Here is a 19577-nt window from a genome sequence, read left to right on the forward strand (position 1 = left end):
AAGCCTCCTATCTCAGGAATTAGCCTGGTGAATCTCCTCTGAACTGCCTCCAAATTCTTTTTTTTTAAGGTAAGGAGCCAAAAATAGGTCCACTGTAGAAATGTAGCCTCTTTTCTGATTCTTTACCTCCTTGCATTGTATTTGCAATGTGCAATGTTCATTGAGTCTTTTGGATACTGGAGTGCATCCCAAGGCCTTGAAAGTGGTTCACGTCCAAATCTGGCCATAAGCCCCATCACAAACATACTTTCAAAATGATGAACAAGAGGGGGGGATATCACACAAAATTAGCCTTGTATCTTCAGGAAATATCTGAGAGCAGCAATCATGGAAAAAGAGGTCAGCCACCAGTGAGAAAAGGGGAAAAAGTAGCTAAGTCCCCAGCAGGAAGAGGAGGAGATTGGAAGATAAGAATTTGGATAATCTTGATGCCTCTGGCTTTAGACTAGGGAAATTTAAACACTGAAATTGGTCCTGATCTTAGCCAGCAAATGGCCATTTAGTAGCAGTATGTGGGTATTGAGGACAAGGGAATTAAACTCTAGAAAGAATAGCAATGCAGTTGCAATTACAATGCAGAGTCACTAGAAAATGCACACTTTCTGCAGGTACGAGGATGTATTGCTAAGCATTATAATGTATTTACATGGTTGCAACCTTCAATAACTCCTTTTAACCCTGTAGATTCGGTGGCTTTGTACCTGTGAAAACTGATCTTGTCAAATACAGCAGTTTGCAGGACATAATAGCTATTTTGGGTCTAAAACAGATGATTAGGCCTCATAACTGGCAAGATCTAACACAGGCAGGAACTAAGGTGCTTGTGTCATGTAACACTGCACAATAGCCCCAACAGCTCGTGAATTTCAGACGATGAAAACCCACTGGGCATTCCAATTTTGTGGCCCTCTATTTAAAATGACTGTCAAAGCTTTACTTTTAGTGGGGATGTACCATCAAATAATCTCAATGTCATTAGAATAATTTTCTCAATATGCACCGATTAATTTGGAAGCCGTTTCCAGCACATCCACGCCAGCAGTTGTACACCAGAAGAAAACTTTAAGATGTGCATATGTAAAATTAAAATTAAAACATTGTATGGAACAATACAAATCTATTTCAGAAACATCGCAGATTGAACTAGATTAAATAGTAGAAAAATCTTCATTTGGAAAAGCTACTTTGAATTGGAAATTTAATTCTGGTGTCGAAGTGACAAAAAAAGCATTCAAACTAGAAGACATTAACTAACGCTCTTTACTCGATAGAACTGATAAAAATGACAGATGCGCGAGTACAGTTGTACTTCCTGTTCCTTGGGTTTGTTCTCAGTATAACTTAATTGCAAAACGGGATTTATATGTATTGCTTTTTGTAGGGCATGCTGGTGATAAGCAAGTTGACTGGAGAGACGATTGCTTTCTCAACAGTGCTAATCAAAGTTCTTTGGCTTGGCTTCGCGAACGGAGATTTATGGAGGGGTAATGTCCATGTCAGCTGCAGGCTCGTTTGTGGCTGACAAGTCCGATGCGGGACAGGCAGGCACGGTTGCAGCGGTTGCAGGGGAAAATTGGTGGGTTGGGGTTGGGTGTTGGGTTTTTCCTCTTTTGTCTATTGACAGTGAGGTGGGCTCTGCGGTCTTCTTCAAAGGAGGTGGCTGCCCGCCGAACTGTGAGGCGCCAAGATTTGGCGCACGGTTTGAGGCGATATCAGCCCACTGGCGATGGCCAATGTGGCAGGCACCAAGAGATTTCTTTAGGCAGTCCTTGTACCTCTTCTTTGGTGCACCTCTGTCTCGGTGGCCAGTGGAGAGCTCGCCATATAACACGATCTTGGGAAGGCAATGGTCCTCCATTCTGGAGATGTGACCTCTAATATCATTTGCCATCTCTATGCAAAATTTCATCGTATAGTACAGGTTTTAAATAACCTCCTTTGACTTGTCAGAGTGAAACAGTAATGAAAATCAGCATAATTGAGCATGTAGCCCTCATCGCACCCTATAAGGGAGGAAATAATCACAGGTGATGTGTTTTCCTGATATGAAATAGCACTGTCACGTGCTTATACTCGAGTTTGAATGCCCAAGTTCTCCTCAATACTTTTGTGTTCTTCGTAAACGGTGACTGTTTTCAGCACCATCCCATTAGACAGATCATCTGTGGAGATTTAACAATTTACATGATTAGACTTCAAACTTTGTATACAACGTGCCGAAATGTCATTTAATGGACAAGAAATAATTAAGCTTTCTGCCCTACATTTAACAAGAAATTAACAGGTAACAATGACTCCATGTGAAAGAAATTGTAACTTACCAAATCTTTCAGAAGTGCTGAAAGATATTGTAATCACACGATGAATGGAATATTCATGATTTTCTCAGGCCTTTCGTAGTTCACTGGCGTAGGTCTGATGTTAGGTCTCAAATGGTTTTTCTGAATATTCAAAGTCATTGATTCCTTTCCAACCGTCGATATTGATTCTGCTGCTTTCAGAGCACTGATTCACTCCTTTAGTGATACTGACCCATGCTTTAGTATGGTCATGTATCATGGATAGAGAAACGTTTCTTTTGTAAGTTTCCTTTTCAGTGTATGATTAGCAAAGGGGACTTAATCCACTGGTGAAGCATGACCTTGTATATGATTGGCTCATTGACATGGGAAAAATATTAACCTTGGACAAATAAACCAAATCTGTTCAATAGCTTTCCGCTATCTATGCTGATGTCAAAAGAACGCAAAACTAGGTTCTTTTGGCAATTTTTATTCATCCTAGGCCTGTTGCATCAAGAGCTTTTCCACTTCACAAATAAAAATAATGTTCTATGATTTGCAGTACAAAATTGAAAGTGTGACAATTGAAAGATAAGCCTATACATTTTCCCTTCTATCTACTTGTCAGTGCATATCATGGTGAACCAAAGCAATTAGGCAAAGTTCTCTACATGTCACTCATTCAGCAAATAATCTCAAACCACTGAAAATAGTTGTGAAAGTACTGTATGAGTGGACAAAACACTAAGCCAAACATGAAATCTAAAATCTAAGTTGCATGTAAAATATTTTGTTATGATTAATATTTCTTAACTTTGTATGTTATTCCTCATTTAATGCCTATTTGAGCCACCCAAGTCACAAGTGAATGTCACAGACAATGACGACTGTAAATGAAATTGCAAATTATAGTTCTGTAGCATAGCAACAATAGAGGCAAACATTCTAGTCAATGTCAAAGAAAATATTATTTGAAAATGATTTGTGGGACAAAGGAGCAACAGATGGGCTCAGTTATCTGATTATGGTCACTTGATGTTAAATAGATCCATTTCCATCCAGTTCCCAGTTTCTCAGCAACACCTCGCAGCAGACCTCTGCTGGGTTGTAGTGCAGTTTATCCGAACAATCACTGAACCTTGGTTTGGCTGAACTTCTTTAGGTTCAAATTCATGTTAAACTTTAGATTAAATGTTGAAATTCAATTCAAACCTATCCTTTGGTCTTACACTTAGGCAGCTCTTGTAACCTTAGGAGAAAAATGGTTTGTGGTAAAATTGAGCTGTGGCTCTTTCATCTTGAGGAGACATAGGAGGAATGAAAGCACAAGCTGGTAAAATTTTCAGCCAGTTGAGGAGCAAATGTAGAGAGCAAAAAACCGATCAAATTCCTGGGTGTCAACATCTCGGAAGATCTATTCCAGAGCCATCCTGAAGAAGGCAAACCAGTGGCTATATTTTTCACTAGGAGATTGAGGAGATTTGATACGTCACCAAAGATTTGTGCAAATTCCTACAGGTGTACCATGGAGAACATTCTGATTGGTTGCAATGCTGTGTGGTATGGAGGTGCAAATGCACAGGACAGGAACGGGCTGCAGAAGATTGTGAAAATGGCCAGTGCCATCATGGGCATTAATTTTCACTCCATTAAGGACATCTTTAAGAAGCAGTGCCTCAGGCAGTCTCTATCCTCATCAGCCAGGCCATGCCTTTTTTCTCACTGCTACCACCAGGAAGGATGTATAGAAGCCTGAAGATGCACACCCAACATTACAAAAACAACTTATTCCCCTCTGCCATCAGATTTCTGAAAGAACAATGATCCTATGGACACTACCTCACTTCTCTTTTTTTTTTGCACTAGTTATTTTTTTTATATCTTGTATTTACGGAATTCTAATTTATAGTAATTTTGTACCTTATTCTACATAATATTGCTGTCCCAAAACAGCATATTTTGTGACACAAGTTCACGACAATAAACCTGATTCTGATTTGACTGATATATAGGCATTGCTAAATATGCAGTTAAACACTGTCTTCATGAGCATTTTAATTCTGAAGTTTGATTCCTTTAAAGTCAATACATTCATATTTCAGAAGCAGGATACAACGTGCTGGGATTAGTATGTTGAATGCTTAACACCATCCAAGAACACATTCTAGGAAGCTGTCTAATCTATTGAGCATTTCCAGCATGTTCTAAATTTGTTTGCGTTTTTGGGTATTATTAATTTTGGAATGAGAAGGTTAGGAATAAAACAAAACTGTATAATTCTATGAAGAACAGTGAGGGAGGAAGGAAGAGAGAGATACCAGGTAATATTCTTTGTTGTAAAATTAAAATGGTATTTGGAAATTTATCTATAAGAATTGAATTGTGGTTTTATGAATCTCCCTTTTTATGTGGGAATTCACATTGTGTGAATGAGTTACCTAACAACAATTTAATATGACTTGCTGTAACAAAGGAACTGCTAATATTATTACAATCAGATGTAGCCTTTGGTCTACCTGTCTAGTATCAGCTCCTCTAGCTTGTGCAGATCACAAGCAATATACTCCAGCGCCATGTCAGTGATGCGTGGACACCACGACAGGTCCAAGCAGCGTAGCTTCCGCAAGTTTTCGGCGACCAGCTCCACGCCATCATCAGTGATCTTGGAGCAGCCAGAGAGGCTGAGGGCAGTGAGGTTGGGCAGGCTGTGCACCATGTTCACCACACCGTGATTGGTGATCTCCCAGCAGGAGTTCAGGCGTAGGGTGTGTGTGGTGTATCCCTGCTTGGCAGTGAAGTAGGCCATGGCTGTGTCTGTCACATGGTAAGCCTGTAAATTCAGCTCCGTAAGGTTCGGCAGTAGTTGCGAAATGGCGGCTATGGCATCATCTGCCACATTGATACAGTCACTGACGCTCAGAGAGGTAATCCGTGCATTGAGGCTGGACCAGAGGCCTGCTTCTGTGAAATCATTGCAGCCAGAGAGCTCCAGGTGGGCAAGTCCCTGCATCTGCTCCAACATGACCTAGGAAATGGACAGAGTGAAGAGAACATGTAAAGTACATTTAATTATAACATTTAATTTAGTCAACCTATGATCGTGATAATCGTGAAATTTTTGAAATCTAACTCAAATAGTCATTCAGCACATCTATTTCATTATAAATTAATTTTAAAAAAATGTTTCCACATGTCACACGGTAACAAGCCATTTCGGCGAACAAGCCCATGCCGCCTAATTACACCCAATTGATCTAGAACCCCTGGTTTGTTTTTAAAGGTGGGAGGAAACTGGAGCACCCAGAGAAAACCCACTGGGAGAATGTACCAACTCCTTACAGACAGCGTGTGATTCGAACCCTGGTCCCATCACTGGCACTGTACCAGCTAACTGATATGCAAAATGTACTGCCCCAGTTATATCTTGTAACTTAATGTTAAATCCAGAAAAATAATAGTAATTTTTATAGCCGGAATATTCAAGTTCAGATGATGTGACAAAGCTTCATAATTTTGATGAAAATCTGGCTTTTACTGCCTTTTAGCCTCCTAACTAATTAGTGATGGCTCACTGCTAATGTGGCTGTGGGACAGGCATCATGCAAATTTGAGGGATGAAATTTGTATCCATAAATATATTAAATGTTTGAATTTATCTCTCTGATAAGATTCATGACGTGGTCTGTGACACTAAATTATGTATAAATCACATCCACTTTCAACTGATGGATTGATGATCCAATGTCAAATTCCAAAGCACATACTCTGATTAAGTTACCCCGAAGAGTCATACAGGACACCACTAGTTCACTTAACTTTGTGTTCCTATGTAACTAATTAACCAGCCAATCCAGCAGGAGGCTCCCTTCCCACAGATGTCGCCTGACCTGCTGAGCATTTAAAGCATTTTCTTATTTCCAGCATTTGTAATGCCTTTGTAGAAATAAGTAAATTTTGATGAACAGTAAAATCTTCATTATCCGGAATTCAAGCAACCGGCAGCCTCTTGTGGAAAATAAAGAGGTAAAAAAGATGAAAGTTTTAAACTGGTGCCCTTAGCAATTAGTTTCCCAATCACTCAACAAGGAATCTTAACCAACTGGCAAATTCACTTATCCAGCATCTACCAATTCCCATAGGTGCCGGACACTGGATATTTTACTGTATTATACGGGACAACACTTTTAAGACATATACCTTCAATTGAATGTATATTTTTAAATTAAGACCTCTGACCAGAAAATCCAATCCTATTAATTGTGGTCCCTGCAACAATGCTATAAAGATTGGGCTTGAGCAGCTATGAATAATTACTCAAATAAAATAGCCACGAAAAATTGGGTGTAAAGAAAAAGTTTGAAAACCAATGTTTTAATCATACCTAATTGACTCGTTATGTGCATGGTTTCATAACTCCAAAGGAAATGGGCCAATGACAATTTTTCTTAAGCAAAATATTTCAGTAACAATTGGGTCTAGAGTAGTGATTCTCAACCTTCCCTTCCCACTCACATCCCACCTTAACCCATCCCTTACTAATCACAGAGCACCAATGTCATAGGGATTACTTAAAGTGGGATGTGAGTGGGAAGAAAAAGGTTGAGAACCACTGATCTAAACAATACTGAACTGTAAGGGATTGTAACACCTCGTTCTAGAAATCAACCAATTTAATTCACAACAGTTTAAAAATAAATTAATTTGGTAATGCAATTTTTTAAAATCCTCAGATGTTGTTTTATTTAAAGACTCTTCAAGACAGATAGCAGCCTTCTCTGTGAGATCTGTTAACCATTCCTTTTTGTGAATATATTAACTGGGTTTATCCACTCATTACTACAAAACAAAGACTGTGGTGGAAATGACAATGAGCTTTATATAATTTAAACAAATCATATTAAAATCACCTTATGTAGGATTTTACAGTACTTTGCTACTGGGTGTGTTATGGTTCACCACGTTGTTTTGAGCATGAGTCACAAAAGCCATTTATATTCCATGACTTAGTCAGTTTTGTTTGGTTATGCACAATTGCTGCAAATGCCTTTGTTCCCAACAAATGAACAGAAAGACAATTGGCACAGCCTTTATTTGAGAGGTCAATATCCATAGAGAGGTGTGAAAATGATATTAATCATCAATAATGTATAATAAATTTCCATTGTATAATAAATATATAATGTATAATAAATGTATAATTATAATGTATAATAAATTTCCAGGATGGAGGGAATCAATCCAATGCACATGGCCTCACAAAATTGAGGTCTCTGGTGCCTATTCTTGTAAACCATATTTTTGAGCACATTAAATGATTGCTGTGTGTGACATTTTTATAGCAATAAAGCCAAATGCTTGTTTTATTTTTCTTTTTGAGAAAGGTTTAACATTGGTTACTGGTGATAAATACTTATGCATTTATTTGATCATTGTACATCATCAATTTTAAAATTTAAAAAATGTTTTAAATTTAGACATGCAGCACAGTAACAGGCCATTTCAGCCCACGAGTCCGTGCTAACCAATTTACCCCCCCCCCCCCCCATTAGCCTACACCCTTGGTACGTTTTGAATGATGGGAGGAATCCAAAGCCCCCAGAGAAAACCCACGCAGGCATGGGGAGATCATTCAAACTCCTTACAGACAGCACAGGATTTGAACCCCAGTCTGGTCCCAATCATTGGAGCTGTAAAGGCATTGCACTAATCAATTTTCTGTTGAAATTGATCCAACATGCTCAATTTGCATATTTATGCAGGCTTAAAATATCTGTAATGGCTCCCAGAATTCATTTTTGGTTTGAAAGGCAGATTTGTCATTAATAATCATTAAGATACTACAAAAAATACAAACAAGTCAAAATTCAAAACCTCGTGGTGAGATATATTTTCAGATAGATGCTTCAGAAGTTCCATTCTCAGCAATTTTAATGGCTACTAATTGCCAAAAGAACCCATGGAGAATTGAGAGCCATTTTATATGGATGATCAGGAACATACTGCCTGAAAAGATGATCGGAACAGATTCAACAATTATTATATATTGAAGCAAAGAAACCAATATCCTTGAGATCATGTTATTGGACTAATAACTGAGAGGCCAATTGGAAAAATTAAGAAATACAGTATCTTCCATGATGTTTAGGACAAACACACAATTTTTTTTCTTTCATTTGCCCCTGTGCTCCAGTTTTAAATTTGTAATCAAACAATTCACATGTGATTAAAGTGCACATTCCATATTTTATTAAAGGGTATTTGTATTCATTTTGGTTTGACCCTGTAGAAATGACAGAACTTTTTATATATAGTCCCCTCATTTTACTGCACCATAATATTTGGAACATAGCAATAGTAAATATTATATATTAATGTAGTCATGTCTAATACTTTGTTGCATGTCCCTTGCATTCAATTACTGTTTGAAGTCTGATTCATGGACATCACCAGGCATTGAGTATCTTCTCTGGTGATGCTCGGCTAGGTACCTACTACTTTTGTTCTTCTTGTTTCGGGGGCTTGTTCCCTTAAGTTTTCTCTTCAGCAGATGGAAGGCATGCTCAACTGGATTTAGATCGTGATTGACTTGGCAATTCAAGAATGTTCCTGTTTTTAGCTTTGAAAAACTCCTTTGTTGCTCCAGCAGTATGTTTGGGGGGATCATCTTGCCATCCAATGAGTTTGCTGGAACCTGAGCAGATAAGATACTCCTGTCCATCTCAGAATTCATTTTGCTACTACCATTGGCAGTTACACCATCAATAAGTACGTTAGTATCTGTTGGAGCCATAAATGCCAGGCCATAACACCCCCACAGCCATGTTTCACAGATGAGGTGGTATGCTTTGGATCTTGGGCAGTTCTGTAATGCTTCCACACGTTGCTCTTGCCATCACTCTTATACAGGTTAACTTGGGTCTCATCTGTCCTTTTTCAAGAATTCTCCAGGTTCTTTTAAATATTTCTTGACAAACTGTAATCTTGCCATCCTGTTTCTGTGGCTAACTAGTGGTTTGCATCTTGCAGTGCAGCCTCTGTATTTCTGTTCGTTAAGTCTTCTGCAGCAGTAGTCACCTGCCTCCTCAAGAGTGTTTCTGATCTGTTGAGGAGATTTTTCTTCATTATGAGAATTCTTCTGCAATCAGCAGCCTATCCTTTTGCGATTACTGAGTACACTCTTCCTTCTTAATGATGTTCTAAACAGTTGATTTTGATAATCCTAAAGTTTGGGCGATGTCTCCTACTGTTTTATTCTTGTTCGTCAGCCTCATAACGGCTTCTTTGACTTTCATTGGCACAACTCTGGTCTTCATGTTGAAAAATGGCAACTACAGACTCCAAAGGTGATCAAAAGCTTAGAAGCAAGCCTAGCTCTCTTGTACCTGCATCAACGAAGCGATTAATTATACCTGAGTAATCACAAACACCAGTGAAGCCAAATGTCCCAAATACAGAAAAACCTCATTAGAATGCAGTAGTTGGGGTCCAAGATTTCATACCGCCTTACAGCCGAGTCGCGGAACAGATGCATATATGTCAGAGTGCCCACGGATAATCAAACCCAGTTTTCGAAGGATCTGTTCTCGAAAACTAACAGTTTCGACGAAAGAAAGCAAGCGCATTCTTTTAATATTGGTATTCTGAATTTTGATCAACTTGTTTACAAAGTTTGGGGTCCACAGACATCTGCGCTATAAGCGATTCCGTGGATTAACGAATCGCGTTCTAATGAGGTTTTGCTGTATTATCATGCCCTGAAATGGGGGAACTGTATATAAAAACTGCTGCAATTTTTACATGGTCAAATCAAAATGTATATTTGTTTTATTACAAATTTAAAACTATGGAGGCAAATAAAGAGAAAAAATATCTTTGTCCCAAACATTATGGAGGGAACTGTATAAAATCCTATCCTACCCCAGTTCTAAGGGAATCAAAATGGTTAGGAACTGGGAGTTCTCGCCTGAATCCATAGAGCAACTGTTAGCAACCTTGATTGGGTGACCACTTTGCCAAGCACCTGCACTGTTTGTCGGCCTAAGCTAGAACTTCCCAGATGCCAACCATTTTAATTGCCCTGCCCATTCTTACTCAGACATGCCTGTCCTCAGCCTCATTCATTATTAGAGTGAGACCAAACATAAACTGGAGGAACAACACTTTATATTCCTCCTGGAAAACCTTAAATACAATGACATGAACATCAATTTTTCCAGTTTTAGGTAACCCCTCCTTCCATGTGGTTCCATTGATTTCATCTTCTTTACCTACCCTTATTCTTCCTTTTCTCTCAAACTCCCCCCCCCCCCCACCGCAACAGTCGTTGCTCTCTCTTCCAGTCTCTCCACTTCTCCCACCTTCTGTTCAAAATCCCATCACTTCTCTCTATTTATATTGTTGATACCATTCCTTCCTGCTGTAGTCTCAATAAAGGATACCGACTCAAAATGTTGACTGACCATTTCTACCCATGGATTCTGCCTGACCCACTGACTCCCTCCAGCTTCTCATTCTCAACCCTAACACATCCTACTTTCTTCTATGTTAAGGTCTCTGCAATTTAATCCATGTATGTTTTTGTTCTGGTTCTTCCAATTAATAGAAAATTATCCAAAAATGTTTTCCAAAATTTCAGTCCATTAGTGTACTGTATATATTTTAGATAAACCATGCAGAATTTGATATCATTTACTAAAAGATTCTAAAAGGCATTATACTAATGTGAACTTCAGTGATTTATTTCATAGAGATATTTTGGGAACAGGGTAATGAACTAATATGGAATATGATCGCAGAGGCTTGAAATGGGTAGGGGTGCAGAATGGGTATGTCCCTTTTCAATGATTGTTCATTAACACTTGCCCCTGCCATTGCCTTATGAAGCAAGACTGCTCATCTCTTTTTTTTCTTCGAAACTTTATTTATTCATTTTAACATATGAAGAAAGTAAGTAATTCACGTACAGAAAAAGTATAAAATAAAGTAATACAAGTACAAAGTAACATAGTTAATACAATACCAATCTCCCCCTAACAACTAAAAACTAAGACTAAAAAAAAACTATTTTTAACCCCTAAATCCCCCCTCCCCACCCCCACGATAAAGAGTGAAGAATTAATACTATTAGTATAATAAAAAATATATATATATCTTAAAAAAAAGATCAATATAGATAAAAAAACAAAAAAAATATTAATTAAGTATTAATTATTCATCCAAAAAATTTTTATTATATAAGAATATATATGAAAAAACAAAACAAAAAGAACTTAAACAAAAAAAACCAACTAATAATAAAAAAAACTTTAAAAAAGAAAGAAAAAAAAGAAAACATATATAGAAAAAATATATAATAAAAAAAGTTTTTTTAAAGAAAAAAAATGATTAATTCAAACATATTTAAATTGTATATAATCAATGAATGGGGTCGACTTTACCTCGTAAAAAGACATCTTATCTTGTATAGAAAAAGATATTCTTTCCATAACCAAACAAAACTTCATCTCTGAATACCAATTGTTCTAAAGACAATACATTTCTATTCTTCCAAGTAATCGCTATATTTTTCTTGGCCACTGCCAGCGCTAAGTAAATAAAAGAGATCTGGTAATTATCTAATTCTAAATCAATCAACGGTTGCATATTCCCTAATAAAAATATATCAGGGTCTAATACATAGACTGCTCATCTCAAAGACGTTGTCATTTCAATTCTGAGCCCCATTCCTGCACTGACATATCTGTGTCCATGTCCTCATGCACTGTCAAGCCAGGGCCACCCGTAAATTGGAGCAACAACACCTAATATTCTGTCTGGGCACTCTCCAACCGGATGACATTAATATTGACTTCTCCAGTTTATGCTAGACCACTCCCCATTCTCCCTCTCTTCCCTATCCTTCTGTCTCCTTTCCTCCAGCTCTCCACCCTTGTCCCTCTCCATTCATAGAGTCATTTCTCGTCCCCCTGTTTTTTGGTCTGTCTGCCCTCTCTTATCCACCTATTTCCTCCTACCCTGCCTCTCCCCTCACTATTTAATTCAGGTGCCTGTCTACATTTTGCTAATACCTTGATGAAGGGCTCAAGCTCAAAACATTGGTTATGTATCTTTATCTTTGCTACATGAAGTACACTGTTTGACCTACTGAGTTTCTCCAGCATGGTGTTTTACTCCAATCACATAGTCTGTAGACTTTCTTGTTTTACTCAAAGAATTTACTGTTCGGTTTCCAGTAAAAGTGATATCATTCTGCTGGCTAAGGAACTAATTACAACTGCAAGAGTTTCACAGCCAGCGGACGTGTGCATAAACGGCACATTTTTAAACTAAAAGAATATAGAACAGAGCAGACAGGAACAGGCTCTTTGGCTCACATTGTCTATGTCAACAATGATGCCACTTTAAACTTATCCCATCTGCCTGCACGTGATTTATCTCCCTCCATCCTCTGCCTTTTAATGTGGTTATATAAACATCCTTAGCAGTTGCTTTTGTGTCTGTTTCTGTCACCTCCCTTAATGGTGTGTTCCAGGCGCCTTACTCACTGTGTAAAAAAAAAATGCCTTACATATTTCCATTAAACCTACTCATCTTGCCTTAAATTTGTGTCCTTTAACATTTGACATTTCCATGGTGGGAAAACATCCCTGAGTACCTACCCAACCTCCCCAATAATTTTGTATACTTTTAAAACAAATTACTCCTCAGCCTACAGCACCCCAGAGGGAAAAAAAATCCAAATTTGTCCAACCTCTTATAGCTACTGCCCTCTAGTCTAGGGGTCTTCAAAGTGGTCATTGTTAACCCCTGGGGGTTGATTGGACTATCCAAGGAGTCTAAAAATCCAGGCGGTTGATAAATAGGGGGGGGGGGGGAGGGTCGATTGAACTATAGGGGTTGAAAGAATTGTCAAGCCTGAGGTCCCCATTCCTGCCCAGGAGCCTGAGGTGATTATTCCAAATTTAAGCTAACCAAAGTTTGATAGAGCTGCACTGTGACTTTTCAACTTTTCTAGCAGTAAAAGCAACCCTATCCTTTTTCAGGGAACCAAAGACATGGACTCCAAGATCCCTCTGTATATAATTTTTACTAATCTTTTAAATAGATAATAAGAGAAATTAAAGTTAAATCTGAATGTCCAAATATCTTCCAACAAGTTTTTTTTTAACCACTTTTGAATACATTATACTTAAGGTATTTTTGACAGAAATTGCAAAATCAAAGAGCTGGGTGGGGAGGGTATAATCTATGTACTCAAAATTAATTTTCTGGCTCAGATAGTTCACTAATCATTGTGGAATACCTTGTCATTGACATTTAGTACAACAAAAATCGTTATGACTTTTTGGGATAGTTCAGAGAAAATAATTTCAAGTCTTCATCACTCACTGACTATTGCCTTTTCTGTGCATTGAGAAACTTGTGGATGCCCATAGGTAATTCAATATATGTTTACTCCAAAAGTTGCTACAAGTTTCATGATGTGGCAAATACTGTCATTATTATACCTACAAGTTGCATCTAGAGGAATATTTAGTTGTTATTTTAAAATTGTTCTCAGATGACATTAGGGTAGGATGCTCAAGAATGTTCTATGATCTCTAAAAGTGCCAGATTATATGTAATGAAATACGATTTTACTTTATCAATCATTTCTGGAATTTTCAATATATAAATTGCATTATCTTGAGTGCATTTGAAAATTGTTTACAAATTAATAAATGTACTTGCACATGTCTGATGAATTTCAGATTACATTTATGAATCATTTAATTTAGCTTGTGAAAATACTTATCAGCTGGATGCCCATTTTTAGTTGTATACTGATTAAAATGGATCTCACTTGACAGATGCAGCATAAACAAGTGTGACGCCAATGCATGATAGATCCAGTCATGTGTACATTGTTATGCACATTTGTGCAATTTGAAGTGAGAACACATCCCATTTCCCGCATTACTCTCTGTATGTTTCTGTACTGGGGATTGTGGACTGGAAACGCGTCAGACCAATGGCAATCAGGGTGGGATAGAAGCTGTCCAAAGTAAAAAGTTGTCAAATACATGGAATGGAATGGTAATGGTGGAAGTGAGTGTCTGAAAACTCGTGCATTGACACGGTTAACTTCAACAAGCAAACTTAAAATGATGGGACTTGACAAGGCAGAAGAATTTAATGTGGTACACACTGATGCCTGAATCTTATTGCCTTGTCGCAATTAAAGTGGGAAAGTTGCAAGATGGTAGCTCAGACCTAATTTAATAATATTGAAAACTTTGGCATTATAAAATATATGGATTTTTTAATGTAAAAGGTGATATGATTGTTGAAATTGAAGGTGACGGTGAAAGGGTGTCCAATCAAGTGAGGCCATGTGAGCAAAACAAAGTAATTATAGTAATGTAGATCAACTCAGAGACATCTGGCACTTGAGCAATCTTTTTGACTTCATCCAGGACAAACCATATTTCATTTGGCGAGCTGAAAGATTGCAGAATGACTTTAACCTGGTACTTTTGGAGATCATAGAGAATCTGTCTCATATCTGAAATGTTGACTTATTTCTGAATTCATTGCTGTGGGACAAGTTCAGATGTAGTTTAACAGATGAGTAAATTCAATCCAAAAGATTTAATGTTTGAGTGGGCATACAAGTTACTGCATCAATGAATGTGGTTTCCAAAAGTACTGAAGAATTTTAGCTGGTGCATAACCTCAGTGCTATGTCATGTACAAGCAGTGTTGGAAAGGTGGAAGCTCTGCTGTTAGGACTGGTGTGAGAAGCTGCTACCAATTTAATAAAGATTATTCACCACTGGTAAGCCATTTTATAGTCGTGAAATGCCTCAAATATTAAAAGACTTATTCGGCCTGAGCCAGGATGTCAGCTACATCTTCTCAATGTCAGGACAATACTCACCATGAAAAATTGCAAAGGGAGACTTTTATAGTATGGAAGTTAATGAATTGGATGGAAAATAAAATTTAAGCATTATGTATACCAGCTGCAACAATAATTAAAAATGAATTGATTTTAAATTAAAGTCAAACTTTATTATTTGATTTTTTTTCTATTTGTTAGAAGTTCAATGAAGTGCTATCAATAAAAAGAATGCTGAATCTGGAGGCATATTTTGGCATTTCAAGGAAAACCCAAGGTCAGACGTGGGTGTAGAAATTTCCATTTGCTTAATGGAGAAGCTGTCAATAACATAAGTAGCTGACGACATAAATAAACGAACTCCATTGGGAACAAAAAATAAGGACTCAAAGAATTAAATATGGATTGGAAGAAATTATTTTTTTGGAACACTTTGCAACCATATTTAAATAAGCTTCCACGTCAAGTTTAGTACTATCTGATTGCAACCCGATGAAACAGCGTTGTCTGTCTGGTCCTCGGCGTAAAACATCCTGCATAACCCACATGCAATACATAGGCAGGAGTGTTCACTGATACAAATAAATAATTAGATATTGTTTCTTGAATATGAAAGCCTCAGATGGTTAATGCAAGTAGCTCCTTTCATTGTTCAACATTCTCATTGACTGTGGCAAAAAGCTGTTCCTCAGCCTGGTGGTGCTGGTTCTAACATTTCTGGATCTCTTTCAGTGCCTGAAAGATGCTGTGCGCAGGGTGGAAGGGGATCGTCAATGATTTTTCGTGCCCTCTTCAGGGTAGATCACGTCAATGGGGGAGGGGGAAAGACTCGGTGATCCTCTCTTATGGTCCTGTGGATTGACCTCTGATCCATTTCTCTGCAGCAACCATACCATACTGTGCTGCAGCCAGCCAGGGGCTTTCACTAGTGCCCCTCTAGAAGACTGATATGGTGGTGGCCTGTAGCCTTGCCCACTTCAGTTTTCTCAGGAAGTGCAGTCGCTGTTGCACCTTCCTGACAAGGGAAGAGATGTGTGTTCAGATAGGCCTTTTTACATAAAAAAAAGCCACTTAATTGGCATGTGAATGACAATTAAAGGCAGCTTGGGTCATTCACACTGAACCAAGAAATGCCGAGTCACTACAACCTTTTATATAAGCAAGCCGGCATCCCTGAGCAAAAGGAGGCAGGACTGTCTAGCGTCCTGTTGTGAACCCTTTTAGAAAGAAGCTGTTGCAAAATGCATCAGCTCTAATACTATCTACCTTAGTAGTATCAGACATGGGATGAAAATGACCCCCCCCCCCCCCCACCAATCTCACCTTCTTTGTGTTTATACAGGTAGGTGAAGCGGTTAAAAGGCAGTTAATTCCTGTCTTTTAACAGCTGTGTAAACTGATAGTGAGGTGACAAAAGGCAAAGGAGGAAAAACCCAACACCCAACCCCAACCAACCAATTTTCCCCTGCAACCGCTGCAACCGTGTCTGCCTGTCCCGCATCGGACTTGTCAGCCATAAACGAGCCTGCAGCTGACGTGGACTTTTTACCCCCTCCATAAATCTTCGTCCGCGAAGCCAAGCCAAAGAAGAAAGAAACTGATAGGTCATTAAGTGAACTGCTTGGTGCTCTCACTCTCTCCACTACAGAGCAATATGTGCATGTTTTAAACCAAATTCCAAGCCATTTATTGTTTTATCATGTGGTGAAAACTCAAGTGGAGGAATTTTATCTGTAAATGTCATAAACTTGATTCAAGCTTTAAAAAAGAGGAAAGTATTATGCAGTAAATGTAAATTAATGTATTGTTTCCTTATGGTGTATTTGATCATGTGTGTTATTGCATGCACAGTCAGAGAAGAACATCTCTGCATGTCACTCTGCATGCTATGGCACAGGAGTTCAGGAACCCATAAGGCAGATAGGCCACAGCAAAATTCTTTCAAAACCCAGCTAATCTTTCAAGATTTTTTTTTAAGTAAATGCAAATATTAGGAAGATTCAATGTCTCCGAGTTATCTTCAAGAAAAAAAATGATAAAAATAATGCTTCAAATTAAGCCATAAACACATTGCTGTGTACTACCAATCAACCACAATCAGACAGAGAATTGTGATTAATAGGCTTTAATCACCTTAAAGTGTCAGCACAGCTTGCATGTTGCTGGCCTGGTTCCAACACAGGTACTGAAGGAGGGGTTTTGGCATATCAGCCTTTATGGGGATATCTGGGAGGGAGGAGTCACAGGTTCAGGGGGCGGGCCAGCCCATACAGTACATAACATAGTGTTCGCACCACATGCTGTTTACTCAACTAAGAGAAGTGTGTATTCTTAAGAGGATATGAAAAAATGATAGGCAAAGTTCTTGCAGCAGATGGTATCAATAAGACAGATGCTAAGAGAATGTTTGATACGGTCAAATGATCAACTGCTAGTTTCTTCTCTAAACATGTATTTGCAGTTTAAAAGATGAAGAAGCTAGCTTCCCTCCAAGGTGCCTGTTAACATGGATGAAGATCCCTTTTGATGTATGGTTGATGTATTGATTTTCTTGTTTTTCAGCAAACCTATTGCTTCCACCAAAATTAATTGGGAATGCAGAGTTTACAGTTGAAGGAGAAGTAAAGGTTTGTGGGAGTTGTCTTTAGCACAAGTCTACAGAGCACCTGTGGCATCCTGGGCCGAGTTTAAACTAGAATTGTTGGGTGGTGGAATCTGAACTGAAGAAACTGGGGAAGAGGAGATAGGGAAAGCTTGGAGACAATGTAGGAGGGAGGATAGGCAGGTGATAGAGAAGCGACGCACTCAGACAGACGTGAGTCTTGTGAACAAAGCGGATTAATACTTGGAGCTATCACGTGGTGGTCATTACGGAGACTTGCACGGCTCAGGGACAGGAACAGCACTTCAAGTGCTGGGTTTTAGATGTTTCAGAAAGGACAGGGAGGGAGGCAAAAGATCATGGCACTGTTGATCAAAGATAGCGTCATGGCTGCAGAAAAGGTGAACTTCGTGGAGGAATTGTCCATGGAGTCTCTGTGGATGGAGGTTAGGAATAGGAAGGGGTCAATAACTTTACTTGGTGTTTTTTTTATAGGCTGCACAATATGAACAGGGATATTGAGGAGCAGATAGTGGAAGGGTGTAAATAATTGAGATGGGAGATTTTAATTTCCCCTCTATCAATTGGCTTCTCCCTAGAGCAAGGGGTTTATATAGGATGGAGGTTGTTAGGTGTGTTTGGGAAGGTTTCTTGACATTATATAGATAAGCCTACAAGAGGATAGTCTGTGCTTGATTAGGTATGGGGAAATGAACCTGGTCAGGTGTCAGATCTCTCAGTGGAAGAGCATTTTGGAGATGGTGATAATAATTCTATCTCCTTTACAATAGCATTGGAGAGAGATAGGAACAGAAAAGTTAGAAAAAGGTTTAATTGGAGTAAGGGAAATTATGAGGCTATCAGGCAGGAAATTAGAAGTTTAAATTGGGAACAGATGTCCTTAGGGAAAAGTACAAAAGGAATGTGGAAAATGTTCAGGGGATATTTGTGTGAAGTTCTTCATTGGTACATTCCAATGAGACAGGGGTTATGGTAGGGTACAGTAACCATGGTGGACAAAGGCTGCAAAAAATCGAGTCAAGAAGAAAAGAAAAGCTTACAAAGGGTTCAGAGAGCTAGGTAATGTTAGAGATCTAGAAGATTATAAGGGTAATAGGAAGGAGCTTAAAAAGGAAATTAGGAAAGCCAGAGGGACCATGAGAAGGCCTTGGTGGGCAGGATTAAGGAAAACCCCAAGGCATTGTACAAGTATGTGAAGAGCACAAGGATAAAATGTGAAAGAATAGGACCTATCAAGTGTGACAGTTGGAAAGTGTGTCTAGTCATTTCTAACATAGGGACATGTTCGGCACAACTTTGTGAGCCAAAGGGCCTGTATTGTGCTGTAGGTTTTGGGGCCAGTTTCTAGGTAATCTAGTAGACACAACTAAAGCGGCATCGTCTGCAAAGAGGAGTTCGCGGACAAATTTCTCTTGTGTCTTGGTGTGAGCTTGCAGGCGCCTCAGATTGAAGAGACTGCCATCCGTGCGGTACCGGATGTAAACAGCGTCTTCATGGTTGAGGTCTTTCATGGCTCTTTGCAGACGATGCCGCTTTAGTTGCCCATTCAGAGCCAGCTCTTCAGCACTTGACGTCCTGTTTTGCGGAAACTGCCAAAATGTTTGGCCTGGAAGTCAGCCTGAAGAAAACTGAGGTCCTCCATCAGCCAGCTCCTCACCATGACTACCAGCCCCCCCACATCTCCATCAGGCACACAAAACTCAAAACGGTCAACCAGTTTACTTATCTCGGCTGCACCATTTCATCAGATGCAAGGATCGACAACGAGATAGACAACAGACTCGCCAAGGCA

General features: G+C 38.8%; 1 protein-coding gene across 1 annotated transcript in view; it reads right to left on the bottom strand.

Moving 5' to 3' along the window:
- Positions 1-19577, bottom strand: part of fbxl16 (F-box and leucine-rich repeat protein 16) — a 98095-nt gene that overhangs the window by 40684 nt on the left and 37834 nt on the right. Inside the window, exon 3 of the mRNA XM_069906223.1 lies at positions 4799-5307. Coding sequence (XP_069762324.1) covers positions 4799-5307 — 509 coding nt within the window. The remainder of the gene's footprint in view (positions 1-4798; positions 5308-19577) is intronic.

This window comes from Narcine bancroftii, chromosome 12 (genome assembly GCF_036971445.1).
Source record: "Narcine bancroftii isolate sNarBan1 chromosome 12, sNarBan1.hap1, whole genome shotgun sequence".
Classification (NCBI taxonomy): Eukaryota; Metazoa; Chordata; class Chondrichthyes; order Torpediniformes; family Narcinidae; genus Narcine; species Narcine bancroftii.